This window comes from Myxine glutinosa, chromosome 3 (assembly GCF_964187855.1).
Source record: "Myxine glutinosa chromosome 3, kmMyxGlut1.1, whole genome shotgun sequence".
Taxonomy (NCBI): Eukaryota; Metazoa; Chordata; class Myxini; order Myxiniformes; family Myxinidae; genus Myxine; species Myxine glutinosa.
This window is the reverse complement of record NC_136263.1, coordinates 49,852,591-49,874,093: the sequence shown is the minus strand read 5'-3', so window position 1 is coordinate 49,874,093 and position 21,503 is coordinate 49,852,591. Positions and strand designations below refer to the sequence as shown.

Sequence of the window (21,503 nt, the reverse complement as noted above, 5' to 3'; positions counted from 1 at the left end):
AGAGGAGAAGGTCGTTGGTGATTTTGAGGAGAGCAGTTTCAGTACTGTGGTTGGAGCGGAATCCGGATTGGAATGTTTCATACAGGTTATTGGCAGGGAGGTGATGTTTGAGTTGAGAGGCTACAGCGCGTTCCAAAACTTTTGACAGAAAGGGTAGGTTGGAGATGGGTCTGAAGTTGTTTTGGGTGTCAGGGTTTAGACCAGGTTTTTTTAGAATGGGGGTAACAGCAGCAATTTTGAGGGAAGGTGGGACGATGCCTGGAGACAGGGAGGAGTTTATTGTTGCAATGATAAGTGGAGAGAGAGCAGGAAGGGAGGCCTTGACAAAGCTGGAGGGGATGGGGTCAAGAGTGCAGGTGGCAGTTTTCATTCCTATGAGGAGTTCAGAGAGGTCAGTAGGGGAGATTGGGGAGAACCGAGACAGGGGATGGCAGGACAAGGGGGGGGCAGGTGGTTGGAGGAGGAGCGGGTGCGGCGGTGGTCAAGCTGTTGTAGATGTTGTCAATTTTGCGTTGGAAGAAAGAGAGGAAGGAGATGCAGTTGTCTACTGTGAATGACTGGGTGGTGGTGTTCAGGGGGCGGAGGAGTTTGTTTATTGTCGAGAAGAGTGCTTTTGGGTTTCCGGAGCCAGAGTGGATAATTTGAGAGTAGTAGGCGGAGCGGGCGCGGGAGAGGGCATCTTTATAGTGTTGTAGGTGGTCCTTGTAGGCTTGGGAGTGAACTGTGAGACCTGTTTTATTGCGGAGTCTTTCAAGTTGGGGAGCACGAGTTTTCATCAGGCGGAGTTCAGGGGTAAACCAGGGAGCAGAATGGGTGAAAGAAACTGTTTTGGTTTTTACAGGCGCAAGCTGGTCAAGGCAGGAGGAGAGAGTGTGGTTGTAGTAGTCAGTGAGATCAGAAGGGGTGTGGAGGTCAACGAAGGGAGAAGTGGACATTTTTTCAGAGGGTGGATGAGAATGAGGTAGGTGAAAGAGCGTTTAGCTTACGGAAGGTGATAGTGCGATAATGTCTTGGTGTTGGGGTGGGGATGTTGATGGTCATAGTGATAGCTAAGTGGTCAGAGAGGGTGAGGTCGGAGCCAGAGAGATGGTGCAAATTTGATCCAGTGGAGCAGACAAGCTCCAAAATGTGACCACGGATATGGGTAGGAAAGTCGACATGTTGAGTGAGGTTAAAGCAGGTGAGTAAATCAGTGAAGTCAGTGGTTATTGTGGAGTCAGTGGAGTCCATGTGGATATTGAAATCACCGAGGAGGAGGATTGAGGGGGAGAGGGAACATAGCTGGGTCAGAAAGTAGGAGAGGTCAGACAGGAATGATGGGTGTGGCTTGGGAGGGCGGTAGACGACAGCCATGACTGACTGCGTGCGACCAGAGAGTTTAAAAGCCAGGTGTTCAAATGATGAGGATGAGGCGATGGGGATGAGGCTGGTCCTGATGTCTTGACGGTGGATAACGGCAATTCCACCACCTCGGCTCCCCGAGCGTGGTTTATTGACGTAGGAATATCCATTGGGTGTGGTGAGGTTGAGTGTGTAGTAGTCCAGAGGTTGTTGCCAGGTTTCGGTGAGACAGAGAAAGTCCAGTTTGTTATCCAGGATGTATTCGTTCAGGATGAGGCATTTGTTGTTGAGGGACCGGGTGTTGAACAGGGTGAGCTTGATGTTGTTTTGAACAGCAGGGATGAATTCAGGTGATTTAGCCAGGGTTTGTAGGCAGGAGGTGCGATTGTGTGCGTTGCTGTGACCCGGTGCGCTGGGACGAAGAGTGAGAGTGCGCTGAGCCGACCAGAGGACGGGGATGGAGTGACCTGATTGCAAATATACAAACTTACGACCGGAGCCACGGTGAATGTACCTGGGTCGTCGGAGGAGTCAATTTGATTTGATGGCAGAGATGCATGATGGGGTGGAGCGGGTATTGAGCAGAAGGAGCCTTGCGGCGGAGTACCGCAGAGCTATGTCAGGCAGGAGCGGAGAGACGAGACGAGGCCAAGGTTGAGGAGGTGAAACAATGGTCCCAACCCACGGGAGCGGGCCTGAGGAAACGAAGGAGCCAGGTAGGTGACGCCAGGAGCAGAGCCGGGACCAAGCAGAGGGCAGGCAGGAGCAAAGAGACGATCACGAGGCCAAGGTTGATCACGGCAAAGCGGCAAATGCAGCGGCAATCGACCGCCGCCGCTACAAATCTAGATCACGGCGGGAAACCGCCACCAAACCGCTGCGATGGTCACAACCCACGAGAGCGTGCCCGAGGAAACAGCGAGCAGGCGAAGGAGCCGAGCAGGCGAAGCAGGGAGCAGAGCCGGGGCTATGCAGAGGGCAGACTCGATGGCCAAAAAATCCGCACGACCACCAAAAAAGCAAGCAACTGACAGTGGCCCGGTCGAAGAAGCGGCGAGCATGTGACGCCTGCGTCCTCTTCATACCGGACCGGAAGCGGAAGCGAGTTTGCATAAAATAGTTTGCATATTTATGGTAATAATACATTAATATGTAATGTTTCTCGGACGAATACACAAAATATCTTGAAGAAGAAGATAAAATGCATAAAACAAGAAAGAGCAATCAGAATTGCAGACCCTCGGCAGGACGTGTTTGTGTGGTGTATTTTGTGTGGTGTTTATTAGCTGCTGTGTTTGTGTGGTTTATTGATGATGTAGATTTTTGTTCAATCCAACATGGCTGCCGACCTACGTGACCAATGATGTCATCAATTTAATTCTCCCATACAATTTTTGTGTAGATCGTTCATAAGAAGAAATTTCAAACTGATCGGATCAAGCGTTCTACTTTCCTAATTATGACATCATAATGAAGACACCGATGACGTCATCCTGAATATACATTGCATTCAGAAAGTATTCAGACCCCTTCACTTTTTTCACATTTTGTTATGTTGCAGCCTTATGCTGAAATCGTTTAAGTTCATTTTTTCCCTCATCAATCTGCACTCAATACCCCAAAATTACAAAGAGAAAACAGGATTTTAGAAAGTTTTGCAAATTTATTAAAAAGAAAAAACTGAAATATCACATTGACATAAGTATTCATACCCTTTGCTATGACACTTGAAATTTATCTCAGGTGCCTCCCATTTCTCTTGATAATCTTTGAGATGTTTCTACACCTTCATTGGAGTTCACCTGTGGTAAATTCAATTGATTGGACATGATTTGGAAAGGCACACACCTGTCTATATAAGGTCTCAAAGCTGACAATGCATATCAGAGCAAAAACCAAGCCATGAAGTCGAAGGAACTGCCTGCAGAGCTCAGAGGCAGGATTGTGTCGAGGCACAGATCTGGGGAAGCCTACAAAAAAATCTCTGCTGCATTGAAGGTTCCCAAGAGCACATTGGCCTCCATAATTCTTAAATGGAAGAAGTTTGGAACAACCACGAACGACTCTTCCTAGAGCTGGCCGCCCGGCCAAACTGAGCAATCGGGGGAGAAGGGCTTTGGTAAGAGTGGGTGACCAAGAACCCGATGGTCACTCTGGCTGAGCTCCAGAGATCCTGTGTGGAGCTGGGAGAAACTTCCAGAAGAACAACCATCACTGCAACACTCCACCGATCTGGGCTATATGGCGGAGTGGCCAGACGGAAGCCAAACAGTTCAATCTTGGTTTCATCAGACCACAGAATCTTGTTTCTCACAGTCTGAGAGTCCTTTAGGTGCTTTTTGCAAACTCAAAGCGGGCTTTCATGTGTCTTTCACTGAGGAGAGGCTTCCGTCTGGCCACTTTCTGAATGCACTGTATATTGCTCCCCATTTGGATTACTTGACATTGAGCCATTTTTCAATATTTTCCATGCAGCGGTTTCAGAGCTTTCGAGGTGCAAATTTTTTTTTTTTTCTTCTCCTCCAAGATGGCTTTCGTAACACGTGCCCCATGCCATCATAATTGTCATTAAAATTTTCTCCATGTGAAATGTATTGGAGGAGGCGCTCCTATGTGAAAATGTATCGTCAATCGGACCAACAGTTGCAGAGAATAGCATACTCATGTTCTGTGCGGACAAACAGACAGACTATCAAGCGGACCCAAATGCAATACCCTCTCCTCTGGCGAGGGTAACAGTTAGCCACTTGCCCAAAAAATCATGAATGTCTCATAATTCCTACCGAATGATTTATTACTCTTTGGCTGCGTTGTCAGAGCACAGTAACACAGTAACAGGAGTTCTTTTGGTCTGAGTCAAAAATAATAGCTAACATAATGGATCGTGGTTTGTTTTATTATTATTCCTTGTTCAACTGAAAGACGTGTTTATTTTCCTTGTCTGAACTCGTTATCCTGCCATTTGTCATGTCAACTTGCGACCTTGTTGGTTTGGTGGCGTGATAAATGAATGCAGCAGTTCTGGTACTGAGCGCGTGTGGAGTGCTTCGACATTTTCACCAACACACAACGACGATCCTGTCTGAAGAGATCTTCTTAGTCGCTGCGAAGCACTCTGGCTTTCTACGCAAAGTAACTACCTTGGGAGTTATATGTCAAGTTTATTATGGATTCATATTCTCATTGTTAACACATCCAGGAGCACAAGAAGGACACGTTTTGTGACCAAATTTTTCCTGACTTCAGCAAACTTACAGGATGGTGCTGCACAGGTGACGTGCCTACCTGGGAGCTGTCCAGTGAGGGTTTAATTCCCAATCCGACTATAAGCTGTTGGATTGATGCAATGCATCGCGGTGCACCGTCCCTCAGATGGACGTTTTTTTGTTTTTTTTGGTATACAGAGTCGAGGCTCGTGAAAGAGCTAACATTTATCAAACAAACAAATCAAACAAACAAGCAAACAAAGTATATAAAAAGGGGAGCGGTCGACAAGATGGGGAGAGAAGGGGAGGAAGCACACAAACACAACATTTGAGAGCAGGGACATCGGGAGATGTGTGGGAGGGAGAGGGCCTGGGGGGAGGCAGGATAGGTATAAAACGCAAGGACACCAAGGACTTCCAGGAAAGAAGTCGGCACCTCAAAAAATGGATTTGGGGTGAAATTAGCAGGGTTAGAAAAGATCAAGGTTTTGGATTGGGGAAGATAAGAGATGGTGGTGAACAGCCGTTTTAAAGACCTGGAGGGAGGAGTGGGATTGAAGAGAGTGAGGGAGTTTGTTCCAGAGGCGGGAGAAAAGAGGAATGAAGGAGTGAAGGTGAGCAGAGAGTCTTGATTTTGGCAGTTTAACCATAAGAAGGTTGCAGGCAGATCTTGTGCGACCTTTAGGAATATTTGGGGGACAGAGCCCAGAGAGAGCTGGGGGGGCAAGGCCAGAGAGGAGTCGGTAGAAGACGGAAAGACCACCAACCTGCCTGCGGTGAGTAAGTGAAAGGCCCTCGGAGATAGCGTCATCGCGGGAGATTCCAATGATTCTGAACGCTTTGGTTTCAACAGCATGAAGACGAGCTAGGTGTGAGGCAGGAGCACCAGCCCAGAGGGGAGAGCAGTACTCCATTGAGCTGCGGATGAAAGCTTTGTATGTGGTGAGGAGCTCAGGTGTGCCAAGGAAGGATTTCGCACGACGGAGGATGCCCAGTCGGCGACTGGCTTTGGAGGCCAGCTTGGAAATGTGGTTTTCCCAGGAAATATCATGGCAGATAGTGAGACCCAAAAGCTTGAGTGACAGAACTTCTTGGAGAGGATTATTCAGAAAGTAGATGGGAGGGTTGTCCAGTCGGTCTTTTCGGAGAGACATCGTAAGAGTGTGAGATTTGTCAGGATTGAAAGACATGTTCCACTTGTTTGCCCAGTCTGTGATTTTGTCCAGGTCTGCAGAGAGTGAGGAGGCTGCAGACTGCCGATCTGAGGGATGAGGAATGGAGCGGCGAGCTGGGTGTCCCTCCTGCTAGCATTAGTTGGTGGATGATAAAGATCCGACGGTGTCTATCGTGCCAAGTATGCGAGTTGTCGCTGGTACCCTCTGGCAAATTACAAGTTCCTCAACCATTAGTCAAACATTGGGCCCGGTCACCTGGATCGTGAAAGATAATTAATTGGCCCAAAAGCTTTTTCTGGCTGAATCCTCCAAAGGGTGGCAATAAATGGGGCCGTTGCCGTCGGAGATGGAGTGGTTAGTCTTAATGCCATGAGTAGTTCGGTACAACTTGCAGGTGCTAAAGTGCAACCTAAAAAAAGTGGTACCTGTACTGACATTCCTCTCAACAAATCCCCTCTCTCCCACCAAGTTCAGTCTGTCTTCCAGTCCTGTCCTGCCCTGTATTTCTGTCTGTCTGTCCGTCACGTCACACTATGTCCTCCTAAACGGTTATGCAGAAATTCACTAAACTTGGTAGTTATGATCACCATGGCACAAAGGTACAAGAGCAGTATCATTTTTGGCTCCGCCTCCTGGGGCTGTGGGTGGGGTCAAAAGAGCAAATACCAAAAAATACAATTACGTGCACTTACTGAAACATTTTAATGAAACTTTGTGTATGCAATCAACATTGGGGGACGCATGAAATATGTAACAATCTTTTGGATTTGACCCCCGGTTCATGCCCCAGGGGGGCGGGGCTTTGGGGTCACAGGAATCAAAATGGAGAAATGTTTTGACTCAAAATTTGATATTGGGTAATGCTTGGTGGAACTTTTTACCATCTTTCAACTTTGCTTTAGGTGGGAAGCGTGGGGGTTTGTGATGGTGCGCCAGTGACTTCACTCTCGTGATCTACTTAATATTGGAGTCCTGCGAGGTTGAGCGAAAATCTGTTTGCATTTTTTGTCCTAATTTCTCCAATTTGAAGTAGAAATTGACGCTCAATATCAGTTGTATGGGAGTAACCTTTCCATTTAATATTCCGTTTGTTTTTACGAAGATGTGAGGGTATCCAAACGGCATAATTAGGATGTTGTGCTTAATTTGGTTCTTGGTAGAACTTTGCTCTCAACCAGTTTGTGGACTTTGGCTCATTGTTGGCTCATTGATTTGTTGTGCTGCATCTTGCTTTTGCTTTCTGGTCGGCCTCGTAGTGACCGCAACGCAGGGAAACTGGTGGAGTGTCAACCAACCTACGATGATCATTACGTCCCCCTCTGTCCAGTCTTTGCGGAGCACGTCTGGTAAGAATCACACTTTGTATGGTTGTTTGCACTTGACTATCTTTGGTCTGTAGTTGTGTGAGGATACTCTTCCACTTGATTAAACGACAAAAGCTTTGAGACTTTTATTGTTTTAATGCATGTTCAAACGTGTTCATATCATGGTTCAAGAAGGGCAAAACAATCGGTGCACTCCATCACCAAACGTGATTTTGGTGGAAGCCAAGGTTGAGTTCTTATGTGAAAACAAACGTGGTTGTCTGAAATGAGTTTGCGATATTGGCAACAATGACAGTTTGCAAAAAATGGCTCTCATAATGTATGTGACCACCCTTTAATCCCAACAGCCTTTGTTGGCTTAACGGTTAAGGTGGCTGGATACTGAGTTGGAGCCCGTGCCATGCCATTAACATAACACCAGGTGGGGTGACTCAGCCTGTCATCCTTCTGAAGTTGGCAAAATGAGTACCAGCTTACTGGGAAGAATGTGCCATTCGAATATCTTGGCTCGTAGTGGCGATCCGTCCAGGATCGTGCCCCCTCGCCAAGGAAAACGCCCCTTGGAAAGCCCTATACATCTGTAGACATGAAAGAAGTGATTGTTCTTCTTCATTAACCCCAATACAACCTTGGACTTGTCAATTCGTTAAAAATGGACAACCCAGCTCTCGCTGTGGGACGTTGCACCACTCTTTGGTCAGGACCACGCCCAGTTGATCAAGAGCCTGTGCGAGGGCTTTTTGACCATTAACCAGACTTATGATAATGGTTAGAGCGTTCGGTCAGAATTTCGAACCTGACACGAGTGGAGTCATACCAAAAACTCTAAAAAGTGGTCCGTGCGACTTCATTGCTTGACTCTCAGAATTTAGGAAAGACAAAGCACGAACAAACAACTATAATCTGGCAACCGTTACACAGGCATTGGTGGGCTTGATGGCCACCTCTAGTGTTGAATTTCCTGCTAAGGGAACTCTAATAAGAAAATAAAAATGCCCAAAAAAGCACCTTCCAAGCATGTTAAATCAGCTTTTAGTCCAGAGTTATAGCATGCCATTCCAGAGGTATGGCATGCCAGTCCAGAGGTTACGGAATGCCAGTCCAGAGGTTACGGAATGCCAGTCCAGAGGTTACGGAATGCCAGTCCAGAGGTTACGGAATGCCAGTCCAGAGGTTACGGAATGCCAGTCCAGAGGTTACGGAATGCCAGTCCAGAGGTTACGGAATGCCAGTCCAGAGGTTACGGAATGCCAGTCCAGAGGTTACGGGATGCTAGTCCAGAGGTTACGGGATGCCAGTCCAGAGGTTACGGGATGCCAGTCCAGAGGTTACGGGATGCCAGTCCAGAGGTTACGGGATGCCAGTCCAGAGGTTACGGGATGCCAGTCCAGAGGTTACGGGATGCCAGTCCAGAGGTTACGGGATGCCAGTCCAGAGGTTACGGGATGCCAGTCCAGAGGTTACGGGATGCCAGTCCAGAGGTTACGGGATGCCAGTCCAGAGGTTACGGGATGCCAGTCCAGAGGTTACGGGATGCCAGTCCAGAGGTTACGGGATGCCAGTCCAGAGGTTACGGGATGCCAGTCCAGAGGTTACGGGATGCCAGTCCAGAGGTTACGGGATGCCAGTCCAGAGGTTACGGGATGCCAGTCCAGAGGTTACGGGATGCCAGTCCAGAGGTTACGGGATGCCAGTCCAGAGGTTACGGGATGCCAGTCCAGAGGTTACGGGATGCCAGTCCAGAGGTTACGGGATGCCAGTCCAGAGGTTACGGGATGCCAGTCCAGAGGTTACGGGATGCCAGTCCAGAGGTTACGGGATGCCAGTCCAGAGGTTACGGGATGCCAGTCCAGAGGTTACGGGATGCCAGTCCAGAGGTTACGGGATGCCAGTCCAGAGGTTAAGGGATGCCAGTCCAGAGGTTAAGGGATGCCAGTCCAGAGGTTAAGGGATGCCAGTCCAGAGGTTAAGGGATGCCAGTCCAGAGGTTAAGGGATGCCAGTCCAGAGGTTAAGGGATGCCAGTCCAGAGGTTAAGGGATGCCAGTCCAGAGGTTAAGGGATGCCAGTCCAGAGGTTAAGGGATGCCAGTCCAGAGGTTAAGGGATGCCAGTCCAGAGGTTAAGGGATGCCAGTCCAGAGGTTAAGGGATGCCAGTCCAGAGGTTAAGGGATGCCAGTCCAGAGGTTAAGGGATGCCAGTCCAGAGGTTAAGGGATGCCAGTCCAGAGGTTACGGAATGCCAATCCAGAGGTTACGGAATGCCAGTCCAGACGGGCATCATCGTGATACCCCCCACTTGTGAAGGAAAGCAAGCTTGTGTGTAAGGATTCCCAGGCAGTATTAATATCAGGAGAGGTGGAAATGAAGGACCAGTCTTAACATGAGAAGGCAGCTTGCACACCTGCCAGTCGGCTTGAGTGAACTACGAGACGTCACGCTGCTTAGGTGGCCCTCTGACAATAGCCAATGAGATGTTGACTCTCACAAGCACATGATCAGATGAACTTAATGGAGCAAAGGAGGAGCAGGAGACATGTGGGAAAATTGGTCATTACCAAGTCCAGAAAGGGAGGACTTGCTATTGAGAGAAATACAGGTCGGAAAGGTCACTGATTGCGTAAGGCCCATGGAGTCGTGGAAGTCCTTTGCTGCAATGGTTGAAGAGATATCAACACAGTCATTTCGCATGGGGACAATTGAAATCTCCACATATGAGGAAGAGCGAGTTTGGATTGTTGGTCATACGATGGTGCATGTTGGCACAGAGGGAGATGTAAATGAGCCATCCCTGTTAGGAGGATACACATCCAAACAAGAGTTGTGAAGAGCTCAGCCAAAGGTACTCCTGAAAGTTATGAGGGGGAATGGTTGTGTATGGGCAGTGGGAAATGGAGGTCTTGGCATAAACTGTAACTCCTTCACTGGAAGGGCGTTCAACCCTGTCAATACAGAGAGAGAGAGAGACAGAGAGAGACAGAGAGAGACAGAGAGAGACAGAGAGAGACAGAGAGAGAGAGAGAGACACACGCACACACACAGAGACAGAGACAGAGGACTTCCTGTTCGAGGAAGGATTCTGGTAGGTAGATGAGGTCGGGTGTACAAGTAAGAACTTAGATTCAGAGATCTGTAAAATTGAAAGCAGGGTTGAGGGCAGGACGCTGGGGAAGCAGGGTTGAGGCCGGGAAGCAGAGTTTGGGGCAATACACCAGGGAAGCAGTGTTTGGAATGACATTCCAGGGAGGCAGGGTTGGGGCGACACGCTGGGGAAGCAGGGTCTGGGGCAGGATGCTGGGGAAGCAGGGTTTGTGGGTGGGGTGCTAGGAAGCAAGGTTTGGGGGAGAGATGCTTTGCGATGCAGGGCTTGGGGGTGGGATGCTAGGGAAGCAGGGTTGGGGGCGGACCAATGGGGAAGCATGGTTGGGGGTGGGATGTTGGGGAAGCAAAGATGGGGCGGAACACTGGGGAAGCATGGTTTTGGGTGAGACGCTGGGGAAGCGAAGATGGGCTGTGGTGTGAATGAAGCAAAGATGGGGTGGAGGGACATGGAATTTGGGGATACCAAGCAGGAGTGGAGGAACTTAGAGTGGGTATATTCGGGGAATCCGGGTGTGAAAATGGCATGGGGCAGGGTACTGACGTGGTGGAGTTTGTCACCATAGTATCACACACATTACAAAAAGGGTTGGTTTCAAGGATTCCTTGTGCAAAGAGATGAAGACAGACTCGGGATTTGTATGGTGTTGTTTATTAAAAACACAAAGGTGGGTGAGGCACGAGTTTGTGAGTGATGCAGGGATGGAGAAAAATGGAAGGTGAAAATCAAAAGCAGAATGTGAGAAAGGTGTCGCGACGTAAGTCCGTCGGAAGATTGAACATTTGAAAATTGCTTTTGAAAAAGGTTTACATTGATACAGTGAGAGGGGAGGAGAAAGAAGTGTCAAAATGAGGAAAGAAAGCTCAGGACTGAATGAATTGGAATGAGTTGGAATGAATGCGATGATTAATGACATTTAATTAATATATTTTGAGAGGGAAGAAAGGATTTTTTTTTTTGAGGCAGGGTAGAAAGGGGCCGGTTTAATGAGGGCAAACTTTAGCAAGGAGGTGGGGCCTGTCTAACACGTGGTCAACAGAAAGTGAGATAGACAAACAAAACCTAAGAAAGTAAATAACCAAAAAAAAATTGGTCATTTTATTTTATCTTATTTTATTAACCAGAAGGCATAAGGAAGGAATTAAAGCAAGGGTTGTGAATAATGGGACAGAGGGATTGGAGGTATGTCGTGGGTATGAGAAACAGTTGAAAAAAAAAACGGGTAGGCCAAAAACTATCTATGCCTGAGATGCAGGATCGAAATAAATAGAACTAGAACGGCACTCAAGTAGAGAGCATACCTCCGCCAGGTGAACAGTTTATGTTTTGTATCCCAGAGTAGACCAGAAAATCACAATACAGAATCGCATTTAATCAAAATCATCCGTCCACAACTTTTTGAGATATCGTGCTACATATTGTTTTTGGCCCGATCTCCCAATGGCGAAGAATCGCTTAAAAAAATTCTACTCGCCGGATCCGAATCCGGATCTTCACAAAATCGAATCGTTTCGTCATTTTCACATACGCTACCTCTCTGCCAAATTTCGTCCGAATACGTCCACAAATTTTTGAGATATCTTGTTCACAGACAAACGGACAGACAGACAGACAGGGGTGAAAACATAACCTCCATCCACCTTTGATGGCGGAGGTAATAAGCACAAAAAGAAAATACACAGGAGTTGGCTCGCAAAACCACAAGATCGACTGCAGCTAAAACGAATCCGGAACAATTGCTTGTAGTTTTTTGAAGTAGAACACCTGTAGGACCAAGGGAAGCAAACGCAACCACAACCAGGAAACCGGAAGATTGAGTGATAAATAAAATATGCTTTAAGATTGGTTCATCCTTTTCTAATCCCTGTCCATCTATTTCCTTCCTGTTGTTTCAAAGTTAAGATTTTACTGCAATCTACCATTGTGAGTAAAAAGCACACTTTGTGAAGAATATTAAGGACATCTGTTGAGTGTGGCTGATGCTGATAAGAACAATAGCATGTTTGACCACAGCTAAGCGCTGATAACAGTTCTTTTATCGCACACACAGGCCTTTTGGGAAATGGCACTGCAAGTGGAAATGGAGATCTTGCTCCTCTAACTTATGCTCAACCAGCCCTCATTAGACATCAGCGACCTCGTAGCCGTCCGACTTCCATTGGTCCTGTTGTGCCGTCAACCTCTGTCTCCCCGGCGCGCGTTGTGGTGACGCAGCCGAACACAAAGTACACCTTCAACATCACGGTCTCCCCGAACAAGCCACCGGCCATATCCCCTGGCATCGCTTCTCCCACATATGAGAGTCCGAGCGTACTGGAGGCATTTGAGAGGCACGGGGAGTCCGAGGAGATGCCCAAAGGGAAACTATTTGGGAGCCAGGGCACTGGTGAGGGGACATCGACGCTGGTGGGACCAGGATCGGAGAAAACATCTGGAATGTACCCTCTAACGTCAAGCCATGGCTCCGATGACCAAGCTTACACACAAGGTACAGAGCTTTCATGTATTGGCATTGACAGGTAATTTGGTTGGAGATGCCATGTAAAATAGATTGGGGAAGGGTGGGGGTAATCTATTTTTACCTCTTCCACCAAAGGTGGATGGGGGTTATGTTTTCACCACTGTCTGTTTATTTGTCTGTCTGTCTGTCTGTCTGTCTGTCTGTCTGTTTGTCTGTCTGTCTGTGAACAAGATATCTCAAAAAGTTGTGGACTGATTCAGACGAAATTTGGCACAGAGGTAGTGCATGTGACAGACGAAATGATTAGATTTTGGTGAAGATCCGGATTCGCATCCGGCTCGTAGAATTTTTCAGCGATTCTTCACCATTGGGAGATTGGGCCAAAAACGATGCTTACTGGGATATCTCAAAAGGTTGTGGACGGATTCGGACGAAACTTGATGGAGAGGTTGGGTATGTGACAAGACCGAATCGATTCGATTTTGGTGAAGATCTGAATGTGGATTCGGATATAAGAATTATTTAATTTTTATGTGATTCTTCACCATTGAGAGATTTGGTGAAAAGTGATATATAACGTGATGTTTTAAAATGTTACAGACCAGTTTTGAATAAATTTGGTTGATGAGTTGCTTAGGCGACAAGAACAAGCTGATTAGATTTAGGTTCAGGTTCGAATCCAGATCCGGGCTATCAGTGGGATACAAAACATAAACTGTTCAACCTAGTTGGGGGTATGCGCTCTACCGAGTGCCGTTCTAGTTCTTGTGCTGTGTCTATAAGCGTTAGTGATCAGTTTTGTATACTGTTTTGACCCCCTGCCCCCCATTCTTCTTCCTCTTCCTTTACATGGAATGAGGCCTAATGGTACCAAGCTGCTGCTGCCACCCCATATTTTGTACAATACTCCTTCACTGCCCTCTATCCCGGCCAACTGTCTCCACTCTCCCACCACCCCCATCTGACTTGCATCTCTCCTCGCACAATCTTACCATCTCAGCCGTGGTCTACTCCTTTCCTCCGACCTTGCTCCCTCAACCCGGCCACTTTATTTGCCATTCTCTTCCTCCATCTGCACCGGATGCCCAGCACACCTCAGCCGGCTCTTTAACAGTCTCTCTGTGAAGCTCATCCTCACGTCAATCTCCTCCCTCAGTTCATTCATCCTCCTTCCACCCATCCTCTTCACTCCCGCTATCCTCCTGACCAAGTTGTTTTCACAGACCTGCAGTCTCTGTTGTTGCTTCTCTGTCAGTCATATTTAATCCCTATTGTAATAATTTTATACTACTTATCAAATGACATGATCAATGGTATACAATTTTCTGAGCATTTTCATTTTGGGTTTGGTTAAAAAAAAGTTGCATCTTCACTCTTTCCACAACAATAACTCTGCACAGTTTTGCTAATCACTTTGCGTAGTCATAACAGGATGGATTATATCTATTAAAGGGGGAGCGGGTTCCCTCAAATCAGCAGAAGTCTGAACTACAGCCTCAAGAGATGTCCCTCAGCCCACTCAGGGCTATTTTTATTATTTTCTTTCATTAGAAACGTTTCAATCTCATGTACTATATTTAAAACTATCTGAAACCAGTGAAATTTAAAACCATGTAAATGTGCGTGTGTCACCCCTATCCAAGACCTGTCCATGTGTGTGCGTTGTCTCCAAAACCCAACCATCTTACCTTTCCATTAGCCTTGATCTTGTAAAGAAGAAAAAAAAACTGGGGGAAGTTCAAAAACCACCAATGGCAAAAAGAGAAGGTCACAATGAAGCTTGCACAATTACACAAGGGAGCATGGATAACAGAGTGCTGAAGGAGATGGGCTCACAAAGACGACCCCATAACATTGATGGCAGTAATCTGCCATATTTACAAGCTGTACATAATAAATAAATGCCTCTAAATTGAATAGTTTTCATTTGTGGTCTCGGTTTTAATACCTACATGTTGTTTCCCGAGATAGTGTAATCGCTGTCGTTCAATGCAAACGTGTGTGCTTTTTCCTCGAATGCATTCATTCAGCTCTGCTGGAGCATCAACGGATGAGGAGGAAGCGGCTTCAGGAGGAGCTAGACCTACGTTCGGCGACGTTACAGGTCCTCAAAAAAGAGGTGAATGAGATGGATACGAAGCTCGAGCAGCGTCGCCTTCAACGAGCGTCTTCAGCACAGACACCCAGTGTGAGTCCTGCCCTGAGTTTGAAACTCATCACACACGGCATACCTGTCACCACATTTGATCTCAAGAACAAATTTACTTATCAAACCCTTTTTTTTTCTTTTTTTTTTGTATACAAGATCGAGGCTCGTGAAAGAGCGAACATTAATCACACAGAAAGACAAACAGACACACAAAACAAATAACATCGGGAGCGGTAGACAAGATGGGGAGAGAGGGGGAAGGACACAAACACAACATTTGAGAGCAGGGACCGAGAGACATGGAGACATCGAGAGAACTGTGGGAGGGAGAGGGCTTTGGGGGGGAGGCATGGGAAGGGGGGGGGGGGTGGGAGAGGTATAAAACATATGGACACTGCCAAGACTTCCAGGAAAGAAGTTGGAATTTCAAACAAGGTGGATCTGGGGTGAATTAGTGGGGGTAGAAAAGATCAAGGTTTTGGATGGGGGAAGATAAGAGATGGTGGTGAACAGCTGTTTTGAAGACCTGGAGGGAGGAATGTGATTGAAGTGAGTGTGGGAGTTTGTTCCAGAGGCGGGAGAAAAGAGGAATGAAAGAGTGAAGGTGAGCAGAGAGCCGAGATTTCGGCAGTTTAACCATCAGAGGGTGGCTGGCAGATCTTGTGCGACCTGAAGGAATATTTGGGGGACAGAGCACAGAGAGAGCTGGGGGAGCAAGGCCGGAGAGGAGTCGGTAGAAGACAGAAAGACCACCTACCTGCCTGCGGTGAGTGAGTGAAAGGCCCTCAGAGATAGCTTCATCGCGGGAGATTCCAATGATTCTGAAAGCTTTGGATTCAACAGCGTGAAGCCAAGCCAGGTGTGAGGCAGGAGCACCAGCCCATAGGGGAGAACAGTATTCCATTGAGCTGCGGATGAAAGCCTTGTATGTGGTGAGGAGCTCAGGTGTGCCTAGGAAGGACTTCGCACGACGGAGGATGCCCAGTCGGCGACTGGCTTTGGAGGCCAGCTTGGAAATGTGGTTTTCCCAAGAAAGATCATGGCAGATGGTGAGACCCAAAAGCTTGAGCGACAGAACTTCTTGGAGAGGATTGTTGAGAAAGTAGATGGGAGGGTTGTCCAGTCGATCTTTTCGGAGAGACATAGTAAGAGTGTGAGATTTGTCAGGATTGAAAGACATGTTCCACATGTTTGACCAGTCTGTGATTTTGTCCAGGTCTTCAGAGAGTGAGGAGGCTGCAGACTGCCGATCTGAGGGAAGAGGAATGGAGCGGCAGAGAGTGGAGTCATCAGCAAAGAGATACAGAGGATTTTCCAGAGAGTCGGAGAGATCATTGATAAAGACCAGAAAAAGCACAGGGCCCAGCACACTGCCTTGGGGAACTCCAGCCTGAACGGGAAGGGGAGATGAGAGAAATCCATTCAGGGCCACACGTTGACTACGACCAGAGAGGAAGTCCGCAAGCCATGCATGGAGATTTCCATGGATACCATAGGAGGAGAGTTTGGTGAGCAGAGCTGGGTGCCAGACCGTATCGAAGGCACGTGATATGTCAAGGGAGACAGCTCTGATTTCCTGTTTGGCATTGAGGACCTCCATCCATTGTTGAGACAGCAGAAGCAGCATGTCCAGAGTAGAGTGACCTGGTCTGAAACCAAATTGATGATCAGAGATCAAGCCATTGGAGAAGAGGAAAGATTTCATATCCGAAGGAATGATGGATTCCATGACTTTGCTGATAATTGGGAGCAGGCTGATTGGTCTGTAGTTGCAAGGATCTGTTTTTGCACCTTTTTTGTGTAAAGCGGTAATGTTTGCTGATTTCCAGGATGCTGGCAGATGACCTTGAGCAAAAGATAGGGTGAAAAGAACAGAGAGAGGGTGAGATAGAGCGGCAGGGCAGGATTTTAGGACCCGTGGGCTGATGCCATCTGGTCCAGTTGCAGAATCAGAGTCGAGGTTTGACAAAAACTCCTCCACCTTGTCAGGAGAGAAGATCACAGAGTCCAGGAGCAGTTTGGTTCGACTGGGAAAGGTGGGAACAGAGAGAGATGGGTTTGGGACTAAGGATTTTGAGGCAAACACAGAGTTGAGGCATTCGGCTTTGTCACGTGCGATGTCAACTGTGTGGCCATTTGAGGAAAGGGAGGGGATGGAGGGGGAACAAACACCAGAAACGGACTTGACCAGACGCCACCAGGATTTGGAGGAAGGAGACAGGTTTGAGAGTTCATTCTTGAGTGAGGAGAGATAGTGCTTCCTGGCACTCCTGAGGGTAGACACACACTTGTTCCGAGCTTGGTGGAAGGAACTGAGATTTCCTTCAGTTGGATTAGCCTTCCAAGAGGCAAAGGCAAGTTGTTTCAGGGCAACTGCCTCACCACAAGATTCAGTGTACCATGGACGGGAGGAAGGGTAAGACAACTGAAGGCGAGATGGGATAAATCTGTGCATGAGAGAGATCAGTTTGCTTTGGAAGTATTCCCAGGAAGAATTGATGTCAGAGGCAGTGGAGATGGGAGACCAATCCAGACGATTGATGGCTGCTTGAAGACCGTCCCAGTCGGCCTGAGTGAAATGCCAGACTCGTCGACGCTGAGGAGGCTCTCTGAGAATGGCCAGAGAGATGTCCACTTTGACAAGCACATGATCAGAAGAACCGATTGGAGCAGAAGAAGAGCAGCAGACATTAGCAGGGAAGTTAGTCATAACCAAGTCTAGAAGAGAAGATACTCCATTGGCTGAGATCCGGGTCGGGAAATTGACAGATTGTGTCAATCCCAGTGAGTCACAGAAGTCCTTTGCTGAGGTGCCATGACTGGTGAGAGAGGAACCCACACCCAACCAGGTGGCATGATGACAATTGAAGTCACCACATATGAGGAAGAGAGAGTTGGCATGAGTGGATAGAAGTTGGTCCATGTTGTCAGACAGTGAAATGTAGATGGAGTCATCACTGTTTGGGGGATGGTACAGAACACATATGAACAAAAGGTGGGAGCGGAGAGGAAGCCATAGCCAGAGGTACTCCTGGGGGTGAGGAGGAGAGAGGGCAGTGCAAGGAGAGTGAGGAAGAGAGTTTTTGATAAAGATAGCCACCCCACCACCAGGCCGAGGCTCAGGTCTATCATACCGGAGGAGGGAGTAACCAGGAAGAGATATTAAGGAATCAGAGACATCTTGAAGGAGGAAAGTCTCTGTTAAGCAGATCAAGTCTGGATTGTCAGAAGCAACCTGTATGGAGAGATCAGTCAGGTTTGAGCGAAGGCCCCGGATGTTTGAGGTCCATACCGTTAATGAAGGGAGAGGGGGAGCATCGGGTACAGGACAGGGGAGGGGAGGAGTAGGGTAAGATGAAGGATGAGAGGGGGAGGTAGGGAGAGCAGTTGTTTGTGTGTCAGCGATTGCAGAAGAGTTCCAAGAAAGGGAAGGATGAGGAGGATGAAAGGTTTGAAGGTGAAGGGATGAGGCACAGTGAGGGGTTGTTTGAGGGGGGGCAGAGGAAAGAAGAAGGTTGGAGGGGGTGGAGGTATGAGATAGAAGGGAGACGAAGTGGGGAGGAGGCAGCTTTGAGGAGGAGGAGGGGGGAGGAGGGAGAATTGGAGAGGAATGGTATGGGGGGAGATTTGAATGGGAGGGGTTGGGGGGGAGTTTTGAAGGGGAGGAGTGAGGGGGGAGTTTAGGAGGGGAAGGGCAAGGGGGGAGTTCAGGAGAGGAAGGGCAAGGGGGGAGTTCAGGAGTGGAGGGGCAGGGGGGGAGTTTAAGAGTGGCGGGGCAAGGGGGGAGTTTGGGAGTGTAGGTGCAAGGGGAGGGATTTGGATGGGAGGGGCAAGAGGGGAGTTTAGAAAGTGGATGATTAATGAAAGACGAACATTGAAAACAAATTGGGTTTGTTGTGATTTTCAAGTTAGCAATCCGGTTCAGAATGATGGAGGAGGGATGGAATTAATGTGAATTTAGACCAAGTAGTGAGGGAGACGTATAAGATATTGAATTTCTTTTTTTTGAGGTGGAATGAGTTGGAGAGGAAATTGAGAAAAGCCTTTTAAATAGGAAGAAAAACAGCGTGTTGTAAAATACCACTGAGTAAAACACTGAAGGGGAAAGGTTATACATATTTAAATAATATTTAAACAGAACCGTGAACCATCTTATGTGCACAAAAATACCAACGGGGGAAGAGCCGAGAGGGACCACCACGAGTCACGTGAAGGGCAAACGGTGGATGGCAAGGAGTTAATGGGGGCGGGGCGAACAGCACACCTGGACAGAAAATACAGGATGAGTCAACAGTACACGTGGAGAAAGGAAAATAAATGTTTTTGGTTTTTTTTTGTTTGTTTGGTTTTTGGGGGTGGTGGGGGGGGAGGTGGGGATTTAGAACGTTAGACAGAGTATTATGTTCGGGGTAGAAGGGAAAAAAACTAAGAGCCAAGCAAAACACGATTAAGATAACAAACACCGACGGGGGTACAACTACAAGGCCGCACACGAGGAGCAGAACACGATTAAATAATTACAAGTTACAGGAAATTCAAACCAAAAGTAACTATAATCAAAACAATAACGCATGGACGATAAAATAACGAGTTGAAATTTGACAATCTATCTGGGGAAATGGGGGAGAAACACGTGGTCGAAGAACGAACGAACGAACGAATAAGAATGAATAAACGAATGAGAACAGAGAAGGAAATGTTTTTTTTTTGGATTTTTTTGAGTTGTGATTTACACAAGGAAGAGGGCTATGGGGTGAAAAGATTGGGAAAACAGAGAACGAAAGTTATTGGATTCCAAAAACACGGACCGCTGAGAGAAAAACAAAGCCTCAAGGTTGTACAGTGTTCACTGTACAACTACAAGGCCTCAAAACACGACCCGAATTAACACGATTTTCAATACAGGTATGAAAGATTTGCACCGAAAATCTTCGTCGGGAGACAATATATACACCATAAAATAAATAGTTATAACGAAAATACAAATGGGAACAATTACTTAACTTCGATTTCGATGGATAGCATGGAGAGCTGAGAATAAACGAACCCTCGCCAGCAAGACGCGGAAACGGAACCCTTGGTGAAGCCTTCCACATATTGCATAAGCAAAACCAGTGGCCCATTGAGACCACCTCCAAACGTTTTCCCTTTCACCACTTTTCTCTCATTTTTCTCAGTTTGATAGCTATAGAACAAAACACAGGAGGGTAAAAGAGTGACCAAATAGTAAAGGAGAAGAAGCTCACATCTATGATGACTTTGGCCTAAACAAACAGCATGTGTGGTGGAAATAAAGTCATGACTTTAACTCTGACCTACTAAGATGAGTAATGCCATTTGTCCACCCACACCCTACTCTCTTCTTGTAGCTGGAGGAGATGAAGCGCCTGCGAGAAAAGAACCTGCAACTGCAGATCGACATCGACTGTATGACCAAAGAGATCGACCTGCGGGAAGCAAAAGGTAATCACCCTACATCTGGCAAATAATATACATTTGCTTTTTCATGCAGCTGTATGAGTCAAATTGGCACCCTTTTATATTAACTTTTCTAGAGCATTACTTGGTTCCTCCTCAGAACACAAGAGTAGTCCAGCATGCACACGAGATTTTTGGAATGCCCCTTACTTTGTATTGTTTGGCATTTTCTACAAGCTGTGGAATGTCCCTTATTTTATATACTTTGCCACATGGCACATACCATATATACACAAAGAATTAAGTTAAGCACCCCTACACAACGAATTAAGGTAAGCACCCCCTAATATATATTCTTTGTGTATATGTATACATTGGCATATATTCTAAGGTATGTGAGATCAAATAATGATTGGTATGACATTAGTTATTGACGTTATTGACGTTATTGACGTCACTTACACGTTATTGACATTACACGTTATTGACGTTATTGACGTTATTGACGCAAAGATCGCTAGAGGTCTTCTCAGAACAATGACTGTACGTTAGAAAACATAAACGTCATCCACACTGTCCGTGATGGACCTATAGCTCCATACTTAAATTGAGGTGAAAATATGCCTAAAATTCCCAAAAAATTTCACCTTAAATTATGCAGAATAAAATATTGAAAACGGCATGATTGTTATGTTTTTATGTGACCATAATATCACTTCTCCAGAAAATATAGCAATAGCATGGGTATATTACACTGTTTTGACGACAACAAACTTGTAATGTGCGAGGTTGTAAAAAAACGGGGGGGGTGCTTAACTTAATTCTTTGTGTATATAAAGGGGCCTTTTCTATGCCCCTGGCATTTTTCACAAGATACATTTTAAATACGAACAAAATGCATTTGGTCATCGTACAAGACTTTATTCAAGACGATATAAAAGACTTGAAAAAGTATGGGGAAAAAAAATATTCAACCCAGACGGGATTCAAACCCACAATCCCCAGCTTGGAGGTCTGATGCTTTATCCATTAGGCTATGGGCCAGCATGTTAGATTTGTATATATAATTTTAAAGCAAAAACTATAGCACTTAGGTGAAATTTGTTCCGAAAGCAATTAACTAGATCTATTGGCCGATGTATATTCCAAGTTTCTGCTAGTTTCAATGTATAGTCCTTGAGATATGAGCGCTAACACATTTTGGACGGACGGACGGACAGACGGCCGGACAGACACCAACGTGAATTCGAGGGTTTTCTAAATAAAACTCAAGAATGCATAAACGGACGTTGCTGGAATTTGAAACATATTACCTCAACGTACAAAGCAT

The 21,503-nt window shown here is 46.7% G+C and overlaps 2 protein-coding genes across 8 annotated transcripts in view; both read left to right on the top strand.

Moving 5' to 3' along the window:
• SNX14 (sorting nexin 14) overlaps positions 1-21,503 on the top strand; it is a 776,643-nt gene that overhangs the window by 207,026 nt on the left and 548,114 nt on the right. The gene's annotated exons all lie outside the window — the stretch shown is intronic.
• TAB2 (TGF-beta activated kinase 1 (MAP3K7) binding protein 2) overlaps positions 1-21,503 on the top strand; it is a 93,612-nt gene that overhangs the window by 59,080 nt on the left and 13,029 nt on the right. For all 7 annotated transcript variants that reach the window (XM_078774045.1, XM_078774043.1, XM_078774046.1 and 4 more), the window contains 4 exons: positions 6,979-7,068; positions 12,196-12,633; positions 14,637-14,794; positions 20,125-20,218. In XM_078774045.1, coding sequence (XP_078630171.1) covers positions 6,979-7,068; positions 12,196-12,633; positions 14,637-14,794; positions 20,125-20,218 — 780 coding nt within the window. The remainder of the gene's footprint in view (positions 1-6,978; positions 7,069-12,195; positions 12,634-14,636; positions 14,795-20,124; positions 20,219-21,503) is intronic.